General features: G+C 39.5%; 1 protein-coding gene across 1 annotated transcript; it reads right to left on the bottom strand.

Moving 5' to 3' along the window:
• Positions 1-84: 84 nt before the first annotated feature.
• LOC139737730 (uncharacterized) lies at positions 85-27,661 on the bottom strand. Its single transcript, XM_071648408.1, has 15 exons — positions 27,565-27,661; positions 21,978-22,158; positions 21,025-21,171; positions 17,884-18,060; positions 16,639-16,800; positions 15,317-15,427; positions 11,530-11,634; positions 9,780-9,938; positions 8,295-8,328; positions 6,676-6,829; positions 5,788-5,837; positions 3,747-3,881; positions 2,712-2,823; positions 1,274-1,340; positions 85-357 (listed from the first exon to the last, which is right to left on the bottom strand). Exons 2-15 carry the CDS (start codon positions 22,102-22,104, stop codon positions 266-268), a joined length of 1,632 nt encoding a protein of 543 aa, XP_071504509.1. The 5' UTR covers positions 22,105-22,158; positions 27,565-27,661; the 3' UTR covers positions 85-265.

Here is a 27,661-nt window from a genome sequence, read left to right as displayed (position 1 = left end):
ATATTAGGAATTAACATAAAATTAGGATGAAGGGGTAAATGTAAACTCCAATCTCATCCAATGAAATGTTCAATTAAGGCTGCAAGTACAACAGAATCTGTGCGGGGTTGAATTATTGAAATCATTAATATGAAATAAGGAATGTATGATAGTGTCTGAGAGGAGTCCCTGCATGCCACCTGTTTTGTGGTTTCATGCATCTCTGCTACCTTCAGCTTAGTCACAGAGGCAGCAGAGGACTGGTCAGTTGACCGCTGGGAGAGGGTCATTCAAATGCTAGATGGACGTTTCTCTCCTGATCTCTCTTCACCACCTCATACTGTCTGGAGACCTCGTCTACCTTCCTCTGGACAAGAGCTGGCAAGAGGAATAGATTCAGGGAGATTGATTGATGACAAAGACCGAGGTATAAACAGAGTCAGGGTAATAACTTAACATTGCCGGGGTGACAAAACCTTAAATCTCAAACTTTGGTGATTTTCACTTTTTTTTGTGTGTGTAAGATAATCACTTCAGTGATGTCCTGTCCAAATCCTAGCTGTCTTACTGCAAACAAATGAAGTCACCATGTCGAAGGAAAGGTGATCCCATTTGTTATAATGCTTTGCCTGCCATGTTTTTTCACTCTCCCGAACATTTGACTTTTTGATATATAAGACTTTGCCATCCAAACAGCAAATTTCAAAACAGCATCAAAGCTCTAGCCAGCAATTTGTAGTCAATGGTAAAGAACATACAATCTGACCTCACTCATGTGGCCACATTGGGGCATCAATCAGCATGAGGGATTTGACCAAATAAGACAGATAAGCTAAAAACAGCACTTTCTGCTGAGGGCATGCAATCTACATACTAATCGTTCAGCTACAGTGTTGTAGTGTGATTAGGTTTACAGCTCATCACAATAATTGGCAAATGTCTCGTTGTTATGTTCACATGATAATGGTCAAATTGTGTTTGCTTTGAATGAGCTTAAGTACTGAAAATGCACGAGAATGGAGAGAAAATTGTAAGCCAGCCCACGTCCTGATAAAAGTGTGATCTGGAAAAATGACAGCTACCAAGGTGGGACTGTATCTCATAAAGCAAAGGAGGAGAAAGGGAAAAGAGCAAAAAGAAAGAGAAGAAGAAAAAACAAGAGAAGTAAAACAAAGCATGGAGTGGCAGAATTATCGAGAGGGATATGACAGATCACATAATTTATTAATTCTCCATAGAGTTATAATGAGGCAAGCTATGGCTCATGTATTCAGTAGGATAGAAATGTACTCACCTGCATTTTGATCAATCCACTGTAATGAGTTCATGTGAGCATTCAGTATTTTGGCAACTTGAGTGATCTGGAGTGATGACAAACAGCAGACAAAGAATGAATGGATCAAGAACTACGAACAGAAAGAAGGATTTATCACAAGATCACAACATTCAAAACAACGGCAAATTATACTCCACTGTCTGCTGTTAGTTTGACATACACTATGAAAATAATGGCTAACCAAGATGCAAGACAAACGATGTGATCCATTACACTCATTATTGGTTCTATGCTTTCATGCTCTCCTCAGAACTTATTCTTGTTCTGAATAGTACTACAATCATCTTGGAATATAGCAGACCACAGTATATCGCCCAAGTTGAGGCTACATGTAAAGGAAAACCCCCTTTCAGAGTAAAGTAGTTTTGCATGAAATGCACTTATATGAAATGAAGTTGACTCTTCTGTAAATATTTGGGTAAAATTTCAATATCTGGTAATTGTTTATACATTGTACTGTTGCATGTTTTATTGCGATTTTAAATTTTGTTCTATGTAACTGTAAGCTGTATAATTTTCAGAGGTTGGCTAAACTATAAGAATAACTAGCATCCCTTCCTGGTTGCTTCCGCTTCATATTTTAGGAAATTATGTTTTATGCAGATTTGTGTTCACAATATTTTACTTTGTATCTAAATTTTAGCAATGTTTTATGCAGATTTGTGTTCACAATATTTTACTTTGTATCTATATTTCTTTGTATGAGGCATTGCATTGTGTTTTGTAAACTTATCTGACATGACTTTTATGCTGAAAAAATAAATTGAATGGAATTGAAAAACTGAATATCTCAATAGGTTATCCAAGATATATTAATACATTGATGGCATCTCAAAGATTGTTGTGCTAGTGAAGTGAAAATGATGTCACCTGAAGAGACATTGATTTGTCATAGAAATATCACAACATTTTTTTTATGTCAATAATCCTTACACTTCTAAAACTTGGACATCATGTTCTTCCCTCATATGAAGTTAGGTAAAACTAGTCCAGACCACTTCTTATTGTCAGTACATGTTTTGTAAGTGGTTGAGGAGTATGACCACATAGACAAAGTGTTCAGTGACAAAAGAAATGTTCTGAGGCATGTGCCTGTTTATGTACAACTTTGTAAATCTTTGGGTCTATTAATTTGTGAGTCTTTATGTCTGTGTAGATGAGTGTGTACTTGTGAGTCTATGAGCATGTCTGTCTGTGAGTATGTGTGTCTCTATTCTGTGTGACTTTATACCTGTGTACTTGTGAGTCTGTCTGTCCGTGAGGCTGTGTCCATGAGTCTTTCAGTCTGTGTGACTGTGTGGGCATTGGTACATTCAACACAACAATAATATTTAGAAAAAAAAACCCCAAAACAAACAAACAAGCAAACAGAAAACCAAGCTAGGTGAAAGCTTACAGGGTCTGCATTGTCTGTGGGTGTGTTAGATGCATTCATATGATCGATGATTTCTTTCAAGTCTTGCACCATTCTCTTCAGCTGGGAGTCAATATTCTCTGCCATTTGGTACCTGTAACAAAACACAGATTATCGTTTGCACTGCGAGCATACTATACAAGCTTGTTTTTGTCTCCAACTTGGACACTTGTTATTCTATGTCATATGTACAATATTCATTAAAAGAGACGATATACCTTGATAATTTCACTTAAACAAACAAAAGGTAATTTGGAGTGCACAGTCAAATATTGTGCCACAAAACAATCATCAAATAATGACATATCTTAAAAAGTAAATTCTGGACTAAACAGCAATTTTGCTGAAATGCTTTCAGATTGTCATTACTGTGCTTCTCACAGTAAATCTGTCACAATACTCCCTTATAATATCCCTGTCTGTATGAGAACATGGTGCTATTCTTTTTAATACAGTCATGGATTTTGTTTTGTGTAAACATAGTACAATAAGTTCATGCCAAATTAATGCCACCGAAACCAATGTTTTCTGTCATAAGCATAATTTCTCATCCTGAAGAAGTATTAATCAATTCTCTCACCTAAAGTTTATAATATATTTATGTATTATATACTGAATGTTATATTAATGCTTCAAACAGAACATTGGTCCCCTCTCTCTCTCTCTCTCTTTTCCCTTCCCGTACCATACTCCCACACTACTTTCAGCATTCTCTCATCCATTCTTCTACAAGCATTACCAGCAATAAACACTGTCAGATTACAGATAATTCTAATTATTTACAAGTAAAGAAACCTGTCCCTTAAATTACATTATTAAAAAATGTAACTGCCTCTTCACAAGGTTAACAAGTAGTGCAAGCTTGCATGAACCTGATATTACAAGAGTTTTGGAAAAAACAAACAAACTGGTAAGCAAAGTCTTGATATGAGGCTAATATCCCTGGTGTCACAACTAGCGTAAATATTCACTACTGAATGACATGCACCTTAAAAGTTAATAACAACAACAACTCACGTCCTCTCCCTCTCCACATCAGTGTGTTGCCTAAACTGGGTGCCTTCCTGCACCTTACAAGACTCCTCCAGAGGTACCAGGATGTCCTCCAGCTCTCTTTGCTGAGAGACAATGTAGTCCAACTCATGCTCCAACCTGCGGTATAGGCAAAACATCAACCAAGGCAGCATTTTGTGAAACTTGTCAGTCACTGATTATTGTTTTAAAGCTGCTGAGATCCTTGAATCTGATTGGCTGAGAGCAAATACGTCAGTGGAAATATCTGACAAAACAGCTGCAGAAATACCCCTAGGTTCAAACATATACCGTTACACTTTACTCCACACCTATGAATGCATGGCTATGCTTCATGTCAAATAGACTTCTCTGTCCATAAACAAATTCCCTCTAGTGTTAAGAAAGAGAGAGGGAGAGTGAGTGTCTCAATGCGAAACAATGACACAGTTCGAAATCAGGAAGTCAGGAATATATTGACAGAAGTGAATAGAAATACAAAATTCTGTTCATCACCACTAGCAGAGGCACACCTTAGCTATGAAAGAGACAAAGCCTTTAAAGTATACACTCTTCAAAAGAACGTTCATCTAATTTGTGGAACATTGTGGTCTTTAAAAATGGCCTACAGCTGAAAGAGCATAATTCCATAGATTGATTTTTAAGTCATAAAAGTGAAAACTGTACAATATCCTAACATGAGCTTTAAGAATAATTAAAAAACATCTTTGAGAGATTCCTACTAACACATGAAAAATGAGCTAATTACGTACTAATTACCAACTCGAAGAGCTAAACTATGTAATATCTCGTCGGTAATTTGACTTCCACTTGTGAAAAAGCTATTCACTATCAACCCTCTTGGTGTCCAACGTAAGACACAAACACCCTACCTCTCAGCAATTCAAACAAAATGATAACATCTTGACATGCAAAGCAGACAGTAAGATTAAAATGAGCATCAATAACTATTTCTTCTTATCTGTGCTACACTTGTTTCAGTCTGATTTATTTTAGAAGAAAAATTTGACATTTATTACTAGTGGAAAATTGTGCAAAGAAAATGGGATTCCATCAGACTTCGAACCAGAGACCTCCGGATGCTAGCCCGGTGCTCTACCGACTGAACTATAGAAAGCCCTAGTTCAGTGTTCGTTCCAGAAACCCTATAAAATTCTCGATGCTTGAATGGTCAGAAGCTACAGCACTGTGTTTTTGTCTGACACACACACGCACACACTTGAACCTGGCATAAACCCGAAGGATAATTCAACTTGGGGATAAATGCGAGGGATCACCGAAGTGATGTACAGCTTTTGGAGTATGTAACAAACGCAAACAGAAGGAAACTGACCAGAAATGAATATAATTTATTAGTGGAAAAATGAGCAAAGAAAATTTTTTGTACGTGTGACATTAGGGGTGCAAAGAGTGGGAAATATCTACTACATTTAACAACAAATGCTTGACTTAAAGGGAAATGACACCCAAATATATATGTGGATTGTAAAAATGCAGCAATATTAGTAGAACACATGAGTTAAGTTTGAGGAAAAATGAACAGTCCATTCAACAGCTATGAATTTTTGGAATTTCGGTGCAGCCATAGCAGGATGAAAAGACTACCACAATTTGTGACCTCAGTATCATAGAGTATGGAAATTAATATGAAGAAAATGTAAAGTGAAATTTTTCAAAATTTTACAACTTCAAGGAAAAGCATAAATTCCCTTAACTTGATACCAACATAAGTTATGGGTAATATTGATTAGCCCTCTTCTTTTGGAAAGAGGTAAGTGAAGTGCTCTTTTATCATGCTAGAAAAGTGAGAATATGTTGATTTTTTTTTTCCTTACGATATGTCACAAAGTGTTGTAGTCTTCTTGAACAGTGATGGTTACACCTAAACTTTAAGAATTTATTACCTTTACAACCAACTATTCAATTTTCCTCAAACTTTTTTTGTTGTGTTCTACTAACATTGCTGCATTCAGTCACTTCACTAATATATTAGGGTCTCATTCAACTTTTAACACAAGAACCTCACCTCTGTTGGTCTGCTTTCACTTTCTCCAGGTCATTGTGAAGTGATGTGATCTGTAATGGCCAATGAATGATCAAAGGAGAGAGAGGGAGAAAAAAAAAACACTTTCATCACATAAGTCACAAGCATATGGAAAATGAAATAAGAGCTGATTAAAACAGGATGCATGACATTCTCCTCATGTTGCGAATTCTTTTCAACATACTTTTAAGTGATGATTAAAATGTAAAAAAAAATTGGAGAACACAACATAAAAGAAGATAATTTCAACATCCTGGGAAGAAATATTAACAGCTGGCAATCTACAAAGGACTGACATATAGTTATCTGTACCAATCACAATCCCACAAGTCAAAGCAATGCAGGTCTACAAGAATATTCCAGCATTGTTCAAGGAGTGTTTATTCACTGGCATCACATGTAAAGTGATTGCTTAATGCTCTCACTATAGGTAACATTTTCCCTTACTATTACAGCGCATTACAAGCCAAAAAACCTCATTCCCCTGACAGTGACAATGGTTCATATAAAGAATATTTCACTTATATCTGATGTTCTTGCACCACCATTCTTCTAAGAACACATAATTTTATGAAACAGAAGAGTTCTGCTTTAAAAAAAAGACAACAAATCTGACTCCAGTCATTCTGGGGTACATTTGATGAAAGTCTTATGAGAAACTTTTCTTTCATAAGACACACTTATGACAGACTTCATGAAATGGATTTTATTTCTTGCTGAAAGTCTCTCATAGCTAAATACATATTATGAGCCTTTGGTCATTCAGAGATGTATGTAAAGACTTCCATGTGATGATTTCATGACACGGACCCCAGTTTTCTGTCTGCTGAGCTCCTTCCACAGGTGATGAGTTCTCTGTCCACTACTGACCTTTTCTCCATTGCTGACCAGTGTCCTGTCCCAAGCGTTGACCTGTGCTGCCTGCTGTAGAAAGACCTTCTCTTGCTCTTCAAGCTCCACTGTCCATTTGTTGATGCACTTTTCAAGGTCATTGTATGACATGGTTGCAGCGGGAGCTGATGTGCTGGGTATCCAAAACATAGACAAAACATATCTTGGCATTTAACAACAAGATTATCTTTTCTTTGGTCCAAATGGAAAAAAGTCCTTTTTTATCATGCTTTGGGCTAGCACCAAATCCAAACTTTGGATAAAATGACTTCCTACTCTTGAGGAACTCTTTACACCACGTTTCCACTTCACACTTCAAAGTCAGACAGATAAATCTGGGAATGGTAAGAGTTCTTCACTGAGAAATGAAATCAAAGAGGAAATCTTGTTTTGAGTCAGAGCAAAAAATTCTCTAGGATCCCATCCTCAGAGAGACATAGAGTAAACCAATCTGTGTGTCAGACAGCTGGGCCTGTTTACACACGGTTATTCCACTATTTACTTTGAATATGGTATGTTCTCACCTCTTGTTTGCATTGCCATACTGGTGTAGTCACCAAAAATTCAGTGTGAGTGAAGTGGTAAGATACATACACAACAACATAATACATTGTCTCTTGATCTAGGCCAGATCAGCCAATTCCTGCTCTATTTACTACACAAGTGTTACATTACATTATATTCTTTTTGCTTTTAAAACCATCAAAGAATAAATGAAGAGCACAACATACCAGAAAATAGAACACAATAGCAATCTTTCTAAAGAAGACAATGTGTGACCTGCTACAATAAAAGGATCCAAAAGTCGGGGAGGTCGATTTTCTTAAAATGACACAACATTATTCCCTTACTCTCCCGCTTTAACTTCATATACTGTAAAAGTGGATATTTTTGCGCGACTAATTTTTCGCGCTTGGCCCGGTAAGAAGAGTTTCGCGTGTTTTTATTTCCGCAGAATCAAGACATCATGCATAGGAACATAAGGCAAGCAAAAACATTCGCGTGCTTTTATTTTTGTGCTAGTTTTTGGTTGCGCGAAATGCGCGAAAATTACAACACCGCAAAAATTTCCACTTTTACAGTATAACATGACTCATAAAACTTCTCGATTTGGAGATATTGATGATTTTATTTATAAGAGCATGTTGAGAGGTCTAGGAAATCAGCGTTTCGAGAAAACAGTCTTCAAAGCTTCCTTCCAAAACAATCGTGATCAAGGGGAGGTTAGACAGTGTTCACCTCTTGACAATACAAGGTATGCTCCTAGCAACCTTCACCATGTTCATTCAATTTGATCATTTAGCTTCGAAATTTGGGCAGATGACAGACGAAACATAAGACTACAAAATTATGCCAGACAGAAATTTGATGGTTTTGACCGAATTTGATGATCTGACTTCAAACTCAATTTTTCTTGACTCGACTGTCAACTTTCAGATCCTTTTGTCGTGGCGGGTCACACATAATTCCAAATTTCGTGAAAAATTAGGCACATTTCTACCATCAACTCTTCTCTCTACCACAGGATCACAATATCAGCTTTGAAGGAAGCAACATACACTTTTATTCATAATGGAGTCAGGCAAAAGATAACTCACCCTGTGGGAGCTGCAGCAGGCTTGGCACCAAGACCTGTGGAAAACAATCACAATTATCTCTTGAGTTTCTATACGTCACCTTTAATTAACATGGCTTTAGATCATCTCAAATTTGTAATGATTAGTTGTCATGGTGATATGATTCCAGAATTTTGCAGTTTGCTGATGAAAATTACCAAGTAGAATCAGGAATCAGCAAACACTTGGGCCCTGCATTATTTCAAGGTTCACATGTCTCTATACTACATGTTGTATGACATGTTATGCATGAAAACTTCGATATGAAGTAATTGTAGCAATACCAATGACAAATTAAGAGATTCAAAACAGATCAATATCATTAAGTGACAGCTATAACAATGGTAAGGTATGCCAAAGTATTCAGCACAGAATCTGTGTTTGTGTGGTGTTATTTTCTGCAAACAGTAATTTCTCATATTTCAATGCAACTGTCTCTAAAGGCAAAGATAGTAGTATATTGGCCCCCACTTAAACTAAGAGATGTGGAATGTACACAATCCCTCAATTGATACTCATATTACTGATATATGTTGAGAGTAATATCATTCTCCTGGTTTCTAAAAGAGCTAAGTCAAGTGCTCTTACATCATGCTGGCAATAAGAAGGTACTATAACGTATCTTTATATTTCTTTTAGAACACTGCCCTGTAGTGACATCACAAAATGTCTATTCTTGTCATCCAGTGATGGCAGCACCAAAACTGTAAAATTCATTTGAACTTTTGAATGGACTGTCTGATTTTCCTCAAATTACACTGATATGTTCTAAAATTGCTGCATTCACTCACTCCACATATATCTATATTTAGGTGTCATTCTCCTTTAAGTACACACAGGCAAGTAGAAGTTGACAGTGCTTGATATGTCCCCCAGCACAATGACACCACATTGTGTAGTCCCACATACTACTCTAAAACCAGAAATATTTGCCAATTTGAGCCATGTCTTTTTGCAATATGAAATTTTTGCAGAATGCTACTAGCATTCAATGCATAAATGTGCAGACAAGAACATTCACATGCATTTTAATTTCACAAATCTTTCCTCCTATGCAAAAATTTAATACACACAAAATTTCTGGTTTTACAGTATGTCTTACTGCCAAATGGCAGATGTTGAGAATGTGCCTTCAGTTGAATCCATCTTGGATTCGTTAAAAAATAACTACTGTTTTCAGATATAAATCAATGACGTTATTTCACTGGCTTGAACTGCCATTTATAGACACTGATGTTTGACAATGGAAACGTTTCAATCATCATATGTCATGACTTTGAGAGTACACTGTGGATCTGAGTATTAAAGTGGTAATAATCACATTACAAAAATCAGTCACATCAAATTCAACACACTTGAGCAGTGTTCCCTCAAAAGCCTTTCCCGATGATGAAGTCTGTACCGTTTGTCAGTTATTGCCTATCCTTCAATATAAGCACATGCCAAACTGAATGCTTTGCTACTCACCCAGTCCAGCCCCAGGAGCAGAGGTAACAGCAGTGGTTGTGGGCTTGGCCCCTAGTAGCCCCAGCCCTGTTGGGGCTGAGGTGGCAGAGCTAGATGGTGTAGCTAGTGATAGTCCCCCAGTAGCCGGCTTGGCTCCAAGATCACCCAATTTGAAGCCTCCTGATTAGTGTAGGAAGTTATTATACCACATGTTTGGTGAGTACAATAATTTGCAAAGGACAAGAAAAGACTGCACTGAAATCATGCTTCAACCACTTGATAAGACTAAAAGTATTTAAGATCATCTTCATACGACTGGGGCACTTCCAAAACAGTAGCTCATAATTGTAGTATGAAATTGTCTTGCTCCACAAGATCTAATCACTCTTATTGCCACAACAGATGTTTCCTTGTAACAAAAAATTCTGTGAGCCCCAGATGAGTCAACAAGGTCATAATCACTGGAAACTGTCTGTCCAATCCAATAAGAATTCAGTATTAAAAAAAATCACGAAAATTATACAGTTGTGTGTTGTACTTGAACAAGGCATATTAGGTGCAACATCTGCCGACAGCTTTTTGCAGATGTCAGATGGGCATGCACAAGGAATATTCTGCATCTTAACACACTGTGACACAAACTCATGCGGCAAAATCTCACAATACAAAGAATATAAATGCCAAAATAGGGTGGGGTGCAAGTTCACAGACTTTTCAAAATAAATAAATACATGAATAAATCTACACTTTAGGAATTTATTCCCTATCAGTATGTCCTCTGTATTGCTTGATGTCACATGATCAACAAGAGAAAGACAAAGTGAGAGAGAGAGAGAGAAAGAGAGAGAAAGGCATAGGGAAGACAAGTTCAGCAACAAACAAAATCAAACCAATAAACAAACAAACAAACATCACAATGGGATTTATAGGGCACTCTCATTATAACTCAATCCTTGGGACCAAGGGGTGGTATTCTGAATATCGGTTTATCTCTGTTCAAACCTTTGTTGTAACATCTGTTGTAAGCCCGAGAGTTACAACACTGCTAAAGACAGTCGCTACTCAGTATTCTGAGAGCTGTTTTAATGGTATTGTAAGTCGTGAAAACCACATCCACAGTAATAATCATATCCAATAAGAAATATTGTTAGAGGTAGCATCTAAGACGTTTTAACCAATAAGATTGCTCCCTTGGGCAGAAGTGAGCAAAACACGCCTTGTTTAAGTATGCACGTTTTAAGAAGCGCTCATTCTCTGGCGTGCACACAAACTAAAGAATGGCATGCACACGCAAAGAGAGAGCAATATAAAACAAAATCAAAACATAAGTTACAACAAAAGTTAGAACAGAGTTAAAATGGTGTTCAGAATACTGATTTGTTACAACAGACTTAAAACTGAGATAAAACGGTCTCAGAATACCACCCCAGTTTTCTTTGGTTATCTTGAATTCTCACTATACTTTAGGTGAACAGTAAAGTATACAACAGATTAATAGATGATAATTTTGGGACCTGAATTTTTATTTTGTTGTAAGGAGAATTTTGGTACAACAACGATTGTAATAACGAGAATACACTCTACTCCTACACCCATTAGTAGAAAATAAAAGTAATTTCACGGAAAATGATTGGGGAAAACGTAGACTACAACATCCAATGCTGTAACAGTAGTAAAAGAAATAGTTATCATAAGATTCAACTAGGAAGATACTACAAAGTAGCTAAGATACATAGACATGGTTGACACCATCTCCTAGGCAGCTGCTCACCTCCTAAGCCTCCTGGTGCAGAGGTTGTTGCTGTGCTCAGTGTCAAACCACCTGGTGCTGAGGTTGTTAGACCACCAAGCTTTAATCCCGTTGAGGCTGCTGTAGCTAAATGACATGTTAATGGACAAACACATTACATTAATGAACACAAATACAGTAGACTGTGCATAATTCAAAATGTTTCTAAAAGTCAAATCAAACAGCTCTGATGAGAATATATTAACAAGAATTCTTCCTCTCACTCTCTGATAGGATGAGCAATAAACTGCCATGTAAGCAGTATTATACAACACCTATCTAGAATGTAGCTATCCGATTGGTCGATTGCCCATCACGTGACATTTAGTGAAAAGTTCCATCGCACGCTCTGGCTGTCAGCCGTGTAATTTTGTTTGACCAAAATGTTCCATTGCACGGCTCTGATGTCACAATAAACAAACATGTGCCGCGCGCACTCAACAATTACAAGTGCGTTAACAAGTGTGTACTTTTGTCACTCATTTTTGTAAACAACTTCATTTCGCATACGTACGTACATGGTTACTGCGACTGTGAGGCTACTCATTCATCTGTCACGGAAAATGGTTGACATTCGAGGGGTTGTATAAAACAAATAGTGTATATGGTTTTTACTCGTGCAATGGAACCAGATTTCGCACTCGGTGAAAGATGAGGTGCACTATTCAACTCGGCTTTGCCTCGTTGAATAGAGCACCTCTATCTTTCACTTCGTGCGAAATCTTGTACCATTACACTCGTGACCAATCACTATTTGTATACTAACACATACAACTTTTGTGCAATTGTATGGTGTGTAAGATTGCTTTGGTAGGCATAATCTGGCATGCCACATATATGATGCTGTCATACATTTTTGTAATTTATTACTATAAAGGTGTAAACAAGAAAAATCCCATTATAGCAGGGTCAAAATATTTCCTATTACACTTGCTACAACAGAATCTTCGAAAAACAGTTGTTATATCGGTCAGAATTCAGGAAGATTTTGATCAGGGAAAACAAAAAACAAAAACCCAAGGCTTGCATGAAAAGTCTGCAATGTTTCTCTGAGAAAGTCCTGTGAAGGGATGGCTGAATTCTTTCCAGGTAGCTATAACCAAGTCCTGTGAAGGGATGGCTGAATTCTTTCCAGGTAGCTAGAACCAAGTCCTGTGAAGGGATGGCTGAATTCTTTCCAGGTAGCTATAACCAAGTCCTGTGAAGGAATGGCTGAATTCTTTCCAGGTAGCTAGAACCAAGTCCTGTGAAGGGATGGCTGAATTCTTTCCAGGTAGCTAGAACCAAGTCCTGTGAAGGAATGGCTGAATTCTTTCCAGGTAGCTAGAACCAAGTCCTGTGAAGGGATGGCTGAATTCTTTCCAGGTAGCTAGAACCAAGTCCTGTGAAGGGATGGCTGAATTCTTTCCAGGTAGCTAGAACCAAGTCCTGTGAAGGAATGGCTGAATTCTTTCAGGTAGCTATAACCAAGTCCTGTGAAGGGATGGCTGAATTCTTTCCAGGTAGCTAGAGCCAAGTCCTGTGAAGGGATGGCTGAATTCTTTCCAGGTAGCTAGAACCAAGTCCTGTGAAGGGATGGCTGAATTCTTTCAGGTAGCTAGAACCAAGTCCTGTGAAGGAATGGCTGAATTCTTTCAGGTAGCTAGAACCAAGTCCTGTGAAGGGATGGCTGAATTCTTTCCAGGTAGCTATAACCAAGTCCTGTGAAGGGATGGCTGAATTCTTTCCAGGTAGCTAGAACCAAGTCCTGTGAAGGGATGGCCGAATTCTTTCCAGGTAGCTAGAACCAAGTCCTGTGAAGGGATGGCTGAATTCTTTCCAGGTAGCTAGAACCAAGTCCTGCGAAGGGATGGCTGAATTCTTTCCAGGTAGCTAGAACCAAGTCCTGTGAAGGGATGGCTGACTTCTTTCCAGGTAGCTATAACCAAGTCCTGTGAAGGAATTGCTGAATTCTTTCCAGGTAGCTAGAACCAAGTCCTGTGAAGGAATGGCTGAATTCTTTCCAGGTAGCTATAACCAAGTCCTGTGAAGGGATGGCTGAATTCTTTCCAGGTAGCTATAACCAAGTCCTGTGAAGGAATGGCTGAATTCTTTCCAGGTAGCTATAACCAAGTCCTGTGAAGGGATGGCTGAATTCTTTCCAGGTAGCTATAACCAAGTCCTGTGAAGGAATGGCTGAATTCTTTCCAGGTAGCTAGAACCAAGTCCTGTGAAGGAATGGCTGAATTCTTTCAGGTAGCTAGAACCAAGTCCTGTGAAGGGATGGCTGAATTCTTTCCAGGTAGCTATAACCAAGTCCTGTGAAGGGATGGCTGAATTCTTTTCAGGTAGCTAGAACCAAGTCCTGTGAAGGGATGGCTGAATTCTTTCCAGGTAGCTATAACCAAGTCCTGTGAAGGGATGGCTGAATTCTTTCCAGGTAGCTAGAACCAAGTCCTGTGAAGGGATGGCTGAATTCTTTCCAGGTAGCTATAACCAAGTCCTGTGAAGGGATGGCTGAATTCTGTTCAGGTAGCTATAACCAAGTCCTGTGAAGGGATGGCTGAATTCTTTCCAGGTAGCTATAACCAAGTCCTGTGAAGGGATGGCTGAATTCTTTCCAGGTAGCTAGAACCAAGTCCTGTGAAGGAATGGCTGAATTCTTTCAGGTAGCTAGAACCAAGTCCTGTGAAGGGATGGCTGAATTCTTTCCAGGTAGCTAGAACCAAGTCCTGTGAAGGGATGGCTGAATTCTTTCCAGGTAGCTAGAACCAAGTCCTGTGAAGGGATGGCTGAATTCTTTCCAGGTAGCTAGAACCAAGTCCTGTGAAGGGATGGCTGAATTCTTTCCAGGTAGCTATAACCATGTCCTGTGAAGGGATGGCTGAATTCTTTCCAGGTAGCTATAACCAAGTCATGTGAAGGGATGGCTGAATTCTGTTCAGATAGCTAGAACCAAGTCCTGTGAAGGGATGGCTGAATTCTTTCCAGGTAGCTATAACCAAGTCCTGTGAAGGAATGGCTGAATTCTTTCCAGGTAGCTAGAACCAAGTCCTGTGAAGGGATGGCTGAATTCTTTCAGGTAGCTAGAACCAAGTCCTGTGACGGAATGGCTGAATTCTTTCAGGTAGCTAGAACCAAGTCCTGTGAAGGGATGGCTGAATTCTTTCCAGGTAGCTAGAACCAAGTCCTGTGAAGGGATGGCTGAATTCTTTTCAGGTAGCTATAACCAAGTCCTGTGAAGGGATGGCTGAATTCTTTCCAGGTAGCTATAACCAAGTCCTGTGAAGGGATGGCTGAATTCTTTCCAGGTAGCTATAACCAAGTCCTGTGAAGGGATGGCTGAATTCTTTCCAGGTAGCTATAACCAAGTCCTGTGAAGGGATGGCTGAATTCTTTTCAGGTAGCTAGAACCAAGTCCTGTGAAGGGATGGCTGAATTCTTTCCAGGTAGCTATAACCAAGTCCTGTGAAGGGATGGCTGAATTCTTTCCAGGTAGCTAGAACCAAGTCCTGTGAAGGGATGGCTGAATTCTTTCCAGAAAGCTAGAACCAAAATCTGAGCAAATTTAACCAAAATGCTACTACCCAACATTCAGGAGTTGATGTGCTCCAATGCAATAATTGTGCAAGAGTGACCTCTACTCCACAAAAAGTTGTAATTATAATAATACAATGTAATAATAGTGGCTACTTGTACAGCACACAGGTCCACCTTTCAGTGCTCATGGCGCTGTCATACTCCACTAGATCACAGAATCTTGTTCTAGGCTGACAATCACTGCACTCACTTGTGTTAGATGCTGCAGCTGTTCCAAGGGAGAACCCCAGACCAGCTCCTAACCCTCCTGTACTGGCTGTGGTAGCCGATGGTTGAGATATCTGACCTGTAGCTGCAGTAGCTGAGTGTTGTGTACCGAACAAATGAAAATGATGAAAAGAAATGAAGAAAAACAAACAAACAAACAAGAGAGACTCAGAGGGTCTAGGGCTCATCTGGGTATCGCAAGTTTACCTCATGCATTCTTGCAGACTCTTTCCACAGAAGAACACAGCATACTTGGGCAACTAGCAAACTACTGTAATTTGAAAGGGTCTACAACAGGGCTGAGAATGAAAGGGGTTATGGAAACTCTTCTGCAAAATGAAAGGGTTACCAAAAAGTTACTGTAATTTGGAAGGGTCTACAACACAGCTAGGGTAAGAAGGGTACAAGAAACTGTTGTGCAAAATGAAAGAGTTTACAGAAGTACTGAGGACGACAGGGAAAGCTAACAGCTTCCACCAAATGAAAGTTACAGAAAGGGTTCTGTCAAAAGAAAGGGTGTAAAGAGATACTTTGAATGAAAGGCTTATCAAAAAGGTACTAAAATTTGAAAGGGTCTAAAGAGCGCTAGCAAAATGAATAAAATGAATGGTTTCAATTGAAAGAGCACTTCAAACTGCCATTGGCAGCACATTGTAGGGTAAAAGGTACGTGGTCCACATTACAACCACTAATTCATTCACTCCACAGGATGAGCGAACACGCAGAAAAATATAAAAATAATATAGTCATACATTACAATATATTAAATGGGTTAGTCAAATACCGGTTAGTGATTGGCTAAACAGAGTCAATTGATGGAGGCATATTGGTTATGTTTGACCATGGGCAGAACATGTTTCTAATGTTCTTCCATAGGAAAACATTTTCACGTAACAAATGACAAAACGATTTCAACCAAACGATTGAACGATCATATTTTTCACGTAATCAATAGGATAAATTTGCCTGGTATTTGACTAACCCATATCATATAACAGATGATGACTTATGTTGTCCAGAACATGTACCAAACGTTCCACCCGTAAATGCTATATCGGGAGGCTACAAGTCCCTCAACTTTGTCTTGGGACTTATAGTCTCCCTCAATAGCATTTCAAACCCTATGGGTGGAACATTCGGTATGTTCCCTCCCCTGCCAATCATGATCTATATAATACAGTATACCCTGTACATGTACAAAAGATTCACATGCTTTTGGTTTCATGCTAGTTTCATATTGGGTGAAATGAGCGAAAGAGCACACTTTTATAGTACAGTATAAAATGTCCAATGAAGGTTTCTCACCTCCTCCCAGGAGAGAGAAGCCAGTGGAAGGTGTCCCTCCTGCTGTCAATGAGGGCGCTGTTGATGCTGCTCCCCCGAGGCTGAATCCTGTTGTTGGAGCTGTGGTGGTACTGGCAGCCTGGGGTGCTACACTGGCTGCTGGTTGGCCCAGGGTCAGCCCACCTGGGATTATGTGAATACAATACTCATTTAATGATTGACAGAGACACCAACTTTCCCGATTTTGGCAGAAATGTCCTGCTTTGAGCCATTTTTGCAAAATATCATGCTTGAGTTTAAATGTCTTCACTCTCACAGTGTATAATGTACCTTCTACTGAAGAAGTATTTTCTGCTGGTGCTTAAAATCTACTTTCTTCCACCTAACTTCAGATATGCTTGGGATGGTGTCTCTGAATTGAAATTAAGAGTACTGTTAAAGCTGTTATTTTCATGAGGGTTTAATTTTCACACTTTTGCGAATCTCAGATGGATCGCAAATTTAACAACACACAAAAATGTCTCAATGCACTAGGGTAAAAGCAAATTTAAGTTAGCATCGGCATCAATTCGCAAAAACAACATCTTGTTAAAATGTCTATGACCTCATCATTTGCAAAAAATATCTGTACGCGAAAATAACAGTGTATAAAGTAATGTAAGTCAGTCATCAAGCCAACATAGAATCTGTGTAGACATTAGTCCAGCTGATCCAAATAACAGCTGCTCATTTTGCTGAAATCAGAGGAAACCAAGCAAAGAATACTCATGTAAACTATGGAAGAAGTAGTGCAAGTTTGCATTGACGTATGTAGAGGTGATGGATACAGCATATAATGTGAATCATTATATTCATTTTACCCTCTTTCAGCCTACAATTCCACATACTAAAATATCTCCCAATGTGTGCATTGGTACCTTGAACTCCAGCAATTAAATGACTATCATGCACTCTAGTTTAGATGGAAACAACACACATTTATCATGTGTCATACACCCAATAGGGCAACATGTATTTTCCATTGTCACTTACACACACACACATATATATATATATATTTTTTTTTTCATAAAATGATAAAGCAGATCATAATTAAATGATTGGATGAGAACGTATACATGACCAGGTATTTATTTTATCTAATATATAATTCTGTTTATAACCAGTCATGAGCACCTTTACATCGTGATTGTGACCAGTCAACATTTAATCTCTTTTTTTTTTTTTTTTTAAACTTGTGAATATGTTAGACCATTACAATGATACCTGATGGGGTTGCTCCGGTTGTCGTCACTCCTCCAAACTTGAAACCTCCCCCTGCTGTGGTAGCTGCAGAGCTTGTGGCTATATTCCCTTGGGCGGCGGTCCCAAGGGAAAACCCCCCAGTGGCAGGAGCTCCCTGCTTACCACTGGCTGCAAAACTGAATGATGGTGGGCCTGAAGCTGGAGGATATGGTGGTTTTGGTCACTTTATATTGGTAATATATAGTATTAAGCAGCTACCTCTTCAGAGAGGCCTAACAAACAAGTGTAAAGTAATATCATGGAGGTTGATGAGATGGAGTCAACATATTCATATTCTATTTGAGCCAATGTCTGACACCGCAAGTCAAAAATATCTGAAGTATGTGTGAACCCCTTGTCAGACAGGAAGACAAGTGATTCATGTCTCAATACATAATGAACAGCCACTCTCTCAGGAAGATAATGTCTTTATGATGGTAATCACTTATTGCCATCCCTACTTCTGTAAGACAAGTGGTATTAAGGACATAAGGATGTGACTAGAAATTGTACAGGCATTGATGAAATTATGACAAAAAATTCTCAAACCTGAACATGCCTCGACACTGATCTGACATATAAACTTATCAGTTTCATTTGTCAGAATTAATCAGAAAAGTGCTTTAGTCGGCTTTTCAGGGGGGTACAGCTTCAAACACTTTCAAAACACAGAGCTCTGATTTACACTTTTGCACACATTTCTGGATGGACTGACTTTTGTTATACCTGCTTTATCACTGGGAGAAATTTAATTTCATTCCCTAAATAAGCAAGTAAATTCTACCAGACATTATGGTAGTTTTCATAGTGCGTCTTTGGATTGTTCAGAGAAAGATGGCAGCATGGAACCCACACCATCAAGGCCACAAATAGAAGTGTGGACTACTTCTGTGCATCCACGGAACACTGATGCTGTATGCAAGTTAAAACTTCAGCTCCTAAACCTCCTACGTATTATTCTTTCCCTACATACATAGTAACATGGGTATCAAAAACACATTACACTTAAAGGGGATGGCTAGTAACTGATCAGTGGGAATCAGTGGGAATGCTGGGGAATGATTGTTCCAATCCTTGTGGGATTCATTTAAGAGTACATTATACATCTATGATTGTTGTGTGAAAATTGTTTGCTTCAGAACGATCTCATATTCAAGTAATGTGCAGTTTAATGCCCCGTCACTGTACAGGCATGCTAACCTGGAAACATTAAACTGCACATTACTTGAATATGAGACCATTCTGAAACAAATAATTTTCACACAACAATAGATGTATAATGTACTCTTACATGTAAATGAATCCCACAAGAATTGGAACAATCATCCCCCAGCATTCCCACTGATCAATTACTCGCCATCCCCTTTAACTGATCTACTGGAAAGAAACGAGATTACTTTAATAAAACAAAAAGTGATGCAGCCCTTAGAAGCCACCTGTCTCTCTACATTTACTTTGCATTCCTTACTGCCATGGATGATTCCTTCCAAATCTCATCAGAATAAGCCAGTTAGGAGTTCCAGTTTGAGCATGAGCAGAAAAAGGTCATTTGTAGAGAGAGACAGGTTGGTTTTTAATTTCACTGAGATAAGCATCTGTAACGCTGTGATTATTCATGGAATCTTTATAAATGGTGCCTGCCAGTACATCCACCTGACAGCAAGCCTGGTATTTGGCAGTATTAAAAGAAAAAGTTTGTTAATGTATTCAAAACAGCACAATGAAATAGATGCTTCCTAAAGTATTGATTGACAAACCATTGTGGTTACTTCATCTACACAGGTTCATTCTTTGTCAGAATACGAGTTCCATAAATTGCTATGTTGGGCAAGCTGCTGCATTATGTCGCTTTGAATTGAGTGAAGTGCCTAACCAACTGAGAAAAATTAAAGGTCATTTGTACCCATGTGCACATGTGCTATCTCCAAACTGGCTTATTCATGAGGACAAAATGAGAAAATGATCACTTTAATCAGTAACTGACATGGTATGGAAATATATATTACAGGAACAATATGTGACCCGCTACAACAAAAAGGTCCTAAAGTCGCGCAAGGTCGAAGCCGCGAAAATCGAGTTTGAAGTCAGGGCATAAAAATTGGTCAAAACTTACGATTTTCTGATTTTGATATGTTATTTGAGTCTATCATGTCTTCTATCATCTGTCGAAATTTTGAAGCAAAATGATCAAAGGAAAGATTAAAAAATAGCGTTTTTCTGAGCCATGTTTTTTGGCGTTTCAACGAAGCAGAAACTGGTTTGAAAATTTGGATTGAGCGCCACAGACAGGCTCCGCCCCTAACAACGACCAGAGTGATCTCATTGGTCAGTTTGCTGCTTGGGGCTAACCGAAGCGTGAAACTCGCACACTGCCCAGTCGACTGGTGCGTGCGGGCGGGGTGCGCTATGCTCAGCCGCTTCTCACATCCTGGTCACTGATTGGTTGGTGAGGAGACCGCCGACGCTGATGTGCTTGAATGAACTCTTCGGGGGTTGCTAGGGCTTACCTTCTATTGTCCAGAGGTGAAAACTCACTTGCGTGTCCCTTGATCGCGATTGCGTCAAAAGGAAGACTTTTAGGGCACTTTTCTCGAAACAGTGATTTTCCAGACGTCTCGACATGCTCTCCTTTAAACATCGATATCTCCGCAGCCGATTATTTTTATAAAATGTGTTATATATCAATTTAAAGCAGAAAGATTAGGGGATTATATCATGCAATTTTCAAATAATCGACCTCGCCCGACTTTAGGATCATTTTGTTGTAGCGGGTCACATATTTTTGACCAGATTTTCTCTTATTTGATTATATGAATTGACAATTCAAGCAACCTTTTTCTAACGGCAAGAAATTTTAATGAGGCAATTGTGGGAATACTCAATAATGACTTGCTCTAGGAATACTACTTGCATAATGAACACATGGTGAATGCACAGTAAAGACCCATCACAATTCGTACTACACTTGTATTCTACTCTGTTTATTTTGGGTATTATGAGTAATACATAGTTAGTAATGCTTATTCTATGATAACCCTTTCACATCAGGGTCTTCCTGTATGAGCCACCTTGTTAATGTGATGCATACTGTTTTTTGAAAACAAATGATAAGATAGTGAATACCTTGGCCACCACCAAAAGAGAATGAAGGTGTAGACTGGGTCTGGCTGGTGGTCTGTGTTGGTGCAGCTCCAAAAGAAAATCCTCCTGGCTTGGTTGAGGCAGCTGATGATCCAAATGTGAATCCTCCAGTCGAACCCCCAGAGTTTCCTTTTTCACATAATACAAACAAGCAAACTAACACACTGAACATTGTTTAACTACTCAGATAGCCTTGACTCATAAGTTTTGCAATGGCAGCAATGTGATGTTATCTTGGCATGCAAAGTTATTTCAATAACTGACATTACATTACATTAATGTATACACAAGAACTGTACAGTATTATAACCTCATTTACAAATTAAGATTTTATGCATTTAGGAATGTAATGCACTCAAATTAATCACACAGTTATAAATGATCTATAAATGCATAAAAACCTTGATGGACCTAGAGAACTTGATCAGCTCAATGAATGATTGCATATTTTGGTATTTATTGTACGCTTATAATACAACTCTATTATAATGTCATATCTCTACATTTGTAGAAGGGGATTATTTAAAGTAAGTTTTGTGGTACAGGTAAATCCCGTCATAACAAAGTCCTCGGAACTGTCAGTTATCTTTCGCCATGTTGAAATTTTGTTACAGTCGAACAGTGATGTATATAGGTGATAATTATGGGACCATAATTTTTTGTAACAAGAATGTTATTTACCATATTAGTTACAATGGGAGTGGACTGTAATATCTAATTAAAAAAATATGTACATTCAACATATGGTGCACTCCCATTTATAACAAAATTTCGGTTACAACAAAATAAAAATTCAGGCCGCAACATTATCCGCTTTATGTTTTTTATAGTTTATTTGTTTGCTTATAACGAAATTTTGATATATATCTAAAGAAAACTGCGCGTCCCGAGGACTTTGTTATAATGAGAGTCCACTGTATTATCATTTCACAAACCAGTTGGAGCTGCACCAAATGAGAACCCTCCGCTTGGTGGGCCGGTGCTTGTAGCACCACCTGTGGTCCCAAAGAGACTGGGGGTACCAGTGGTGCCCCCTGATGTTGGTTGCTGTCCTCCAAACATCCTTGAACTCACAAAATTCCTGGCACTGGTTCACTGATGGAGCCTTTAATCACCCTGGGCAAAAATGTGAAGCAGAATCAATGCATGGTCAAGATTTGCACAAAATGTCTGACATTCTTCACCGACATAATAACAGCCCAAGCTGATTATTTTCTGTTCGTATTTACACAGCAGGACAACAAAAGAAGAGGATATACCGTGTACTTGTATAATGATTTGCCTTAATATGTATTTTACTCCGTAAAATATACATGGTTACCAAGGTAACAAAGATTATCACAAGGCAATACTGACAATGCCCACAATGAATCTTGACACAGCTGGGTCAAGTGGCAAATCTTAAGTTTTGTGACTGACCTGATTTCTGCTGAAAGTACAGGTAAGGCTAATTCTTTATATTCATACATATTGTGAAGTACATTGTGTGATTCCTCAAGTCATTGGGACATAAAATGTGTACTGTAAAAGTGGAAATTTTTGCAGTGTTGAAATTTTTGTGCATTTCGCACAACCAGAAGGTAGCGAGTTAATAAAAGCAATAGAATATTTTTGCTTGCCATGTGTTCCAGTAGTTGATGTCTTGTTTCTGCGGAATTAAAAACATGCGAAACTCCTCTTACATGGTTGAGCGTGAAAAATTAAGTCGCCCGAAAATATCCACTTTTACAGTATTAGTGATTTCGCTTCTAAAGTACTGCTCTCACTGCAAGTCAGTGAGTCAGGAGTCAAATTCAATCTGCTGCTTTGAGATTCAGAGAAGGAAAAAGTGGCCGAATGTTTCGGGAGATGCGATGTCTCAAATTAGAAGAAGCATGTAATCACCTCCCATCGCCTCGCATTGTTTTGAATTTTTATCACTCAGTAGAAACCCGCTCAAAGTGGGAAAGTTACCCCAAATATTGCTGCATAATGTGTCATGTCATGTCGATCTTGTTTGAATGTAAAAAAAGCTGTATGAAATTGGGGTTGTTGTAACGTTGGTCTGCACGCAACAGCAGGCACAGCACCTCTACAGGAGCCAGTAGGACAGCCTTTAGTCTGTACAGGAGGGGATTCCATGAAGCTAGATGTAGTCTCCACAGAACATATCCATACCAACAAGATACAGACCAATCTTTTGGTCAAGTAGGTGGGTGGTCACTTCACTGGGTACTGTACTGGGCTAGCACCCTGCTCTTTGCAATGAACTAATGAAGCAGGATCTTAGTTCCATGTGCATGAGTTGTAATATGTTGAGACTCTCTCACACATGGCACCTCCATTTTATGTCCTATCTGGGGGACAGCGTCTTCGCCTCATTCACCTCAAGAGGGAATGGGATGAGTACACAAAACAAGCTGCTCAGTGAGACTCAGAAATTAAACCCGGGTCCTTTGCTTTTACTTTGATGAGGATCTGGAGGGGAGGCAGATGCACTCCTGACTGAGCCAAATCACTGCCCTTCTCTAGTATCAACCCCCTAAAGATACAATATATCACTAAGTAGCATACTATGAGGTCTACAGAAAGATAAGTCTGTCCGGAGGAGTCTTTTATTTTTTTGACGTTATCGCTCTCCTCCGGAGACAGACGGAAGCTTGTACTACAACATCGCTGTGGGGAAGCTCCAACCACTGTCTCTATGGAGAATTGGGTGAGGTACGTGTACCTAACCCTTCTCGATTGCGTCTAATTCACAGCCCTAGATCGGCAAATTTAAACTTGTATAGCAAAATCAACATTTCAAGAATACATTGCACTCACCAGATTAATGATATATCCAACATTTTAGTGAAATTTTCATGAAAAAAAATGCACTACCAGCCCATCGGTACGTTCGTAACAGCTCTTCAACATATGAATCCGTTCGCCAATCACATGCGAGGTAAATTTCTATGTGTTTTTTCATTAAAACATGTACCTTACACATGATTGGCTAATAATTCAATATGGTGACTTACAGCTAGTGAATGGCGATGTTGCAATATGGATACAAATTTCTGTGATCAAACCTACAGTAGTTACTGTATTTTGATTGCACAATGTGAGAAAGTTACCCCTAATATTGCTGCATAATGTGTCGTGCCATGTCAAACTTGATTGAATGTAAAAAAGCTGCATGAAATTGGGTTTATCGTAACGTTTGGTCTGTGCACGACAGTTGGCAGAGCATCTCTACAGGAACCAGCATCATAGCCTTCAGTCTGTATAGGAGGGGATTCGTGAAGCCAGACGCAGTCTTCCCGACGACTAACCGCACCAGCGACCCCAACCCGTACCGGGTAGGGGTCGCATGACAACCCTATGGCTATCGCAGAACCGCCTGATATGGCTTAGCATTTTGGTGATCGCAGAGACCAAAAGGGTTTTACACTGAAATTCATAGCCATGCTGTTAGATGAGATACTTACAATCAGAGCCGCCGAAGTCGATTTACAATATGATCTGTTTTAAGAGCCTACTGAAAGATTTTATCCGAGATTTTAGTCCTTCTGTACTTCATATCGTAGTACAGCTTACACAGCGCATGCACTAATAGCCTTGTTGTCGATCGGGTATGGATAAAATGTAGCACATATTACAATACACAATGTATGCGTGTGGAAAAAAAAAGGACGGCGAGCTGAGAACTGAAATGAATATTCATGAGGCGTGATGTATCATACGTCACGCATTCTACAATAGAATGGATGCTGGGCGGTGATTTACTATACTTATCTATTTCGTTTCGATGACGATTTATCTTGTTTTCGGAGGTGATGGTGAGGGATACATATACGCCTCTATTGTTAAATATTCAACAATATGGTATTACAACATATGTGGCTTTTCTTGCGAATCCAAGAGTCGTTTTGAACGGTGAGTTGTTTACAGAATTGCAAGCGTCGCAGTGCACTTGATTACTTCACTAAATTGCATACACGTTGTCGGGGCGCTGTTACTGGTTACAGCGCCCCGCGCCAGGGTTACCCGACGACCAGATACAGACCGATCTTTCGGTGAACTAGAGGGCCTAGATCTATTTAATGACCCAATGTTTAGATTATACGCCAAAACAAGAGAGAAAAAAGAGAGATGAGGGCAATGCATAGTGTTGACGTGGTGAACTCTGAAAAAAAAACCCAGCACATCAACAACAAACAAATGTCAACTGTCATGACATGTCACATGGATGGTCATGGACAGCATCAATGCTGCCACTTCTGAATTCTGGTTGCCTTGTTTTGTTTTGTTTTGTTTTGTTTTTTTGTGGTGTGGCATTTGGTTGGTCTCAATTACTGAACCACAACGACTTAAAATACCAGTACTGAAAATACCCAAATTTATGCATATCACACCATCATGGTCAGTTGCTGAAAATTTACACGCAAACTTACAGTCACACCACCCACCATGATACGGCAATTGTGCACTTTATGGCCCTATATTATCGGTGCGAGATTTTACCCTAATCGAGCAGTGCGTGCGATTTCGAGTTCCAATCAGGCACCGCGGGTCGACAGCGGGTCTTCCGGCACTGTACTGTATACATGTGTGTGAGATTTCGTGTTGGGATGCATGCAGTGTGTGTGAATGTGTCAACATGCTTGTGTGTGTGATGAAAGCTCTTACGGTACGCCACATGGCTGCTCTAACGCCCTTCCCTGCCTGTGCGGCGTGGCATGATCGAGCGTGAGCTGTGCATTGGCACACAATTTAAATGCAACAAGTGGTAAACTTCCGTCGAATCCGTGCTTCAATCATGATTTTAAATGAATGAATTTTGCGCTATATATTAAGCAGCTAGGGTATCACTAATTGACCTATTGCGGAGGGCATATGTCCGCTCGCGGCCTTGGTGGAATTATTCTGTAAAATAATATAAAAAAACCCAAAATCTTATCTCCATTCGTCACTCTGCTAGTGTTTATTTCGTCTACACAGTTACCGTTTAACGAGCCCGACCAGATGCCGTGCGAAGTGTGTATAGCTACCGATTTACGGGCAGCCACTACATGGACACACACACACACACAAGCCTCGCCCGCGTGGTTGGTTTGCGTGATTTGTGATGGGTTGGTTCGGTTCGGGATGGATGAAGAGGCATGAAAATACACTTATTCACGTAACTGTTGTGGCGAGCTGGCGGCGCAAGCTAGGAAGTTCAAAAATGGAATCTATTGTATCACAGACTACTGCAAACTCTCTCACACTTTGTGCCATGATCATGGAAATTTTCTGCAATGCAACATTGTATATTATGTAAAGCTCGATAATCCTGCAGCGGAGAGCAAAGGCACGCAAAATCGCGATCGCACATTGTTCGATGTGTCAGCTAGCTCCGCAGAAGCGCCGTGAGTATTAAAGGCGGGCTTTTAGTGACCTTATATCACTTGTCAAACGGCGTTCCATACAGCAAGAGAAGCTCGCCAGCTGCTCAGTAGGATGGTTTATGGGATATCACCTTAGCACACGGCGAATGAGGTGCCGATAATATAGATTCTAGGGCCGTAAAGAAAGTGCACAATTGCCCTAACCCCGGGACGCTCCGTATACACAGTTACACACTGTGGGAGCGTCCTGAGTCAATAGAGTGCTATATCGGTAAGCTTGAAAAACATACACAGTCTGTCACAGATTTTCGCACCTCCGTAGGTTTCGAATATCACGAGGAAAAAACGTACTTTTATAGTATACATAAGATTCTTATCTAATTAATACCCTTCGTTCATCTTGTTCTTGTTCACACTGGTCCAATGATCTTGAAAAAACGTTTTTTTCACGGCCATATACGGGTCCGTAGTCCTAGCTCCCCATCCCATTCACCATTTTCGAAATCAGTATGCAGTACACTGCGCACGTAAATATTCATGTGCTGGCGGAGTCGCAATGCGTTTAGCCTTCTGACAAGGCGTGCGCGCGCGCACCCACCCAGAAAGCAACGCAATATACAGCGAGAGGGTTTGCTAACAGGTTTTGCCAACGGATAAGGCCTTGCCACAAAGCTACACGACTTGACGGCCAGCGCATGCGCACAAATCTCAAATCCATTGACTGTATAAGATGTAGTTCTCCCGAGTTCCTCTCGACCGAGTCGCATTTAACTCATCAAACCGAGCAGAAAGGGACTATTGCCAGAACCAAAAGTTGAACGCAGTCAGTCTTCAACATTACATCTTCACCTGTAAGTCTTCATATTGCGGAATTTTTGCGATTTCATATTGATTTTTAGGCGCTATACTTCGCCTGTCATGATCATGTCTGCTACAATGCGCAGCCCCAACACTGCGTGTTGGGGCTGGTCGCAGTTACAATTGCCCATGATACACCACTGTCCACAATCATGCGCACAAATACACATATTCTCACGTATGGGACTAACAAGTATGGACAACTCGAATGATCTCTGAAAAGGTCTCATGAAAACCCATTTATGAGTCATATATACACAAATAAAACATTTCACAATGATAATATGTAGGCATACATTCTCATTTTTACCTAAGAAGTTTTAGGTCCAGAGTCGCGGTCCTCAGTCGATCACAAGACTGCTGTACATGTACCTAGCACGAGTAGCAGCTCATAGCACCCCACTCAC

Source organism: Diadema antillarum, unplaced genomic scaffold, assembly GCF_040938485.1.
Source record: "Diadema antillarum isolate AM-2024a unplaced genomic scaffold, OU_Dant_1.0 seq00000701_RagTag, whole genome shotgun sequence".
Classification (NCBI taxonomy): domain Eukaryota; kingdom Metazoa; phylum Echinodermata; class Echinoidea; order Diadematoida; family Diadematidae; genus Diadema; species Diadema antillarum.
The sequence above is the reverse complement of the archived record's forward strand: the minus strand, read 5'-3'. Positions and strand labels throughout refer to the sequence as shown.

Bases quoted from the DNA above. Each gene is read 5' to 3' on its own strand.
- LOC139737730 (XM_071648408.1), bottom strand. From the start codon at position 22,104: ATGTTTGGAGGACAGCAACCAACATCAGGGGGCACCACTGGTACCCCC. The intron at 15,428-16,638 runs GTGAGAAACCTT...CACAACACTCAG, and splicing joins CTTCTCTCTCCTGGGAGGAG to CTACTGCAGCTACAGGTCAG. The intron at 358-1,273 runs GTGAGTACATTT...TCCTCTTGCCAG, and splicing joins GTGGATTGATCAAAATGCAG to CTCTTGTCCAGAGGAAGGTA.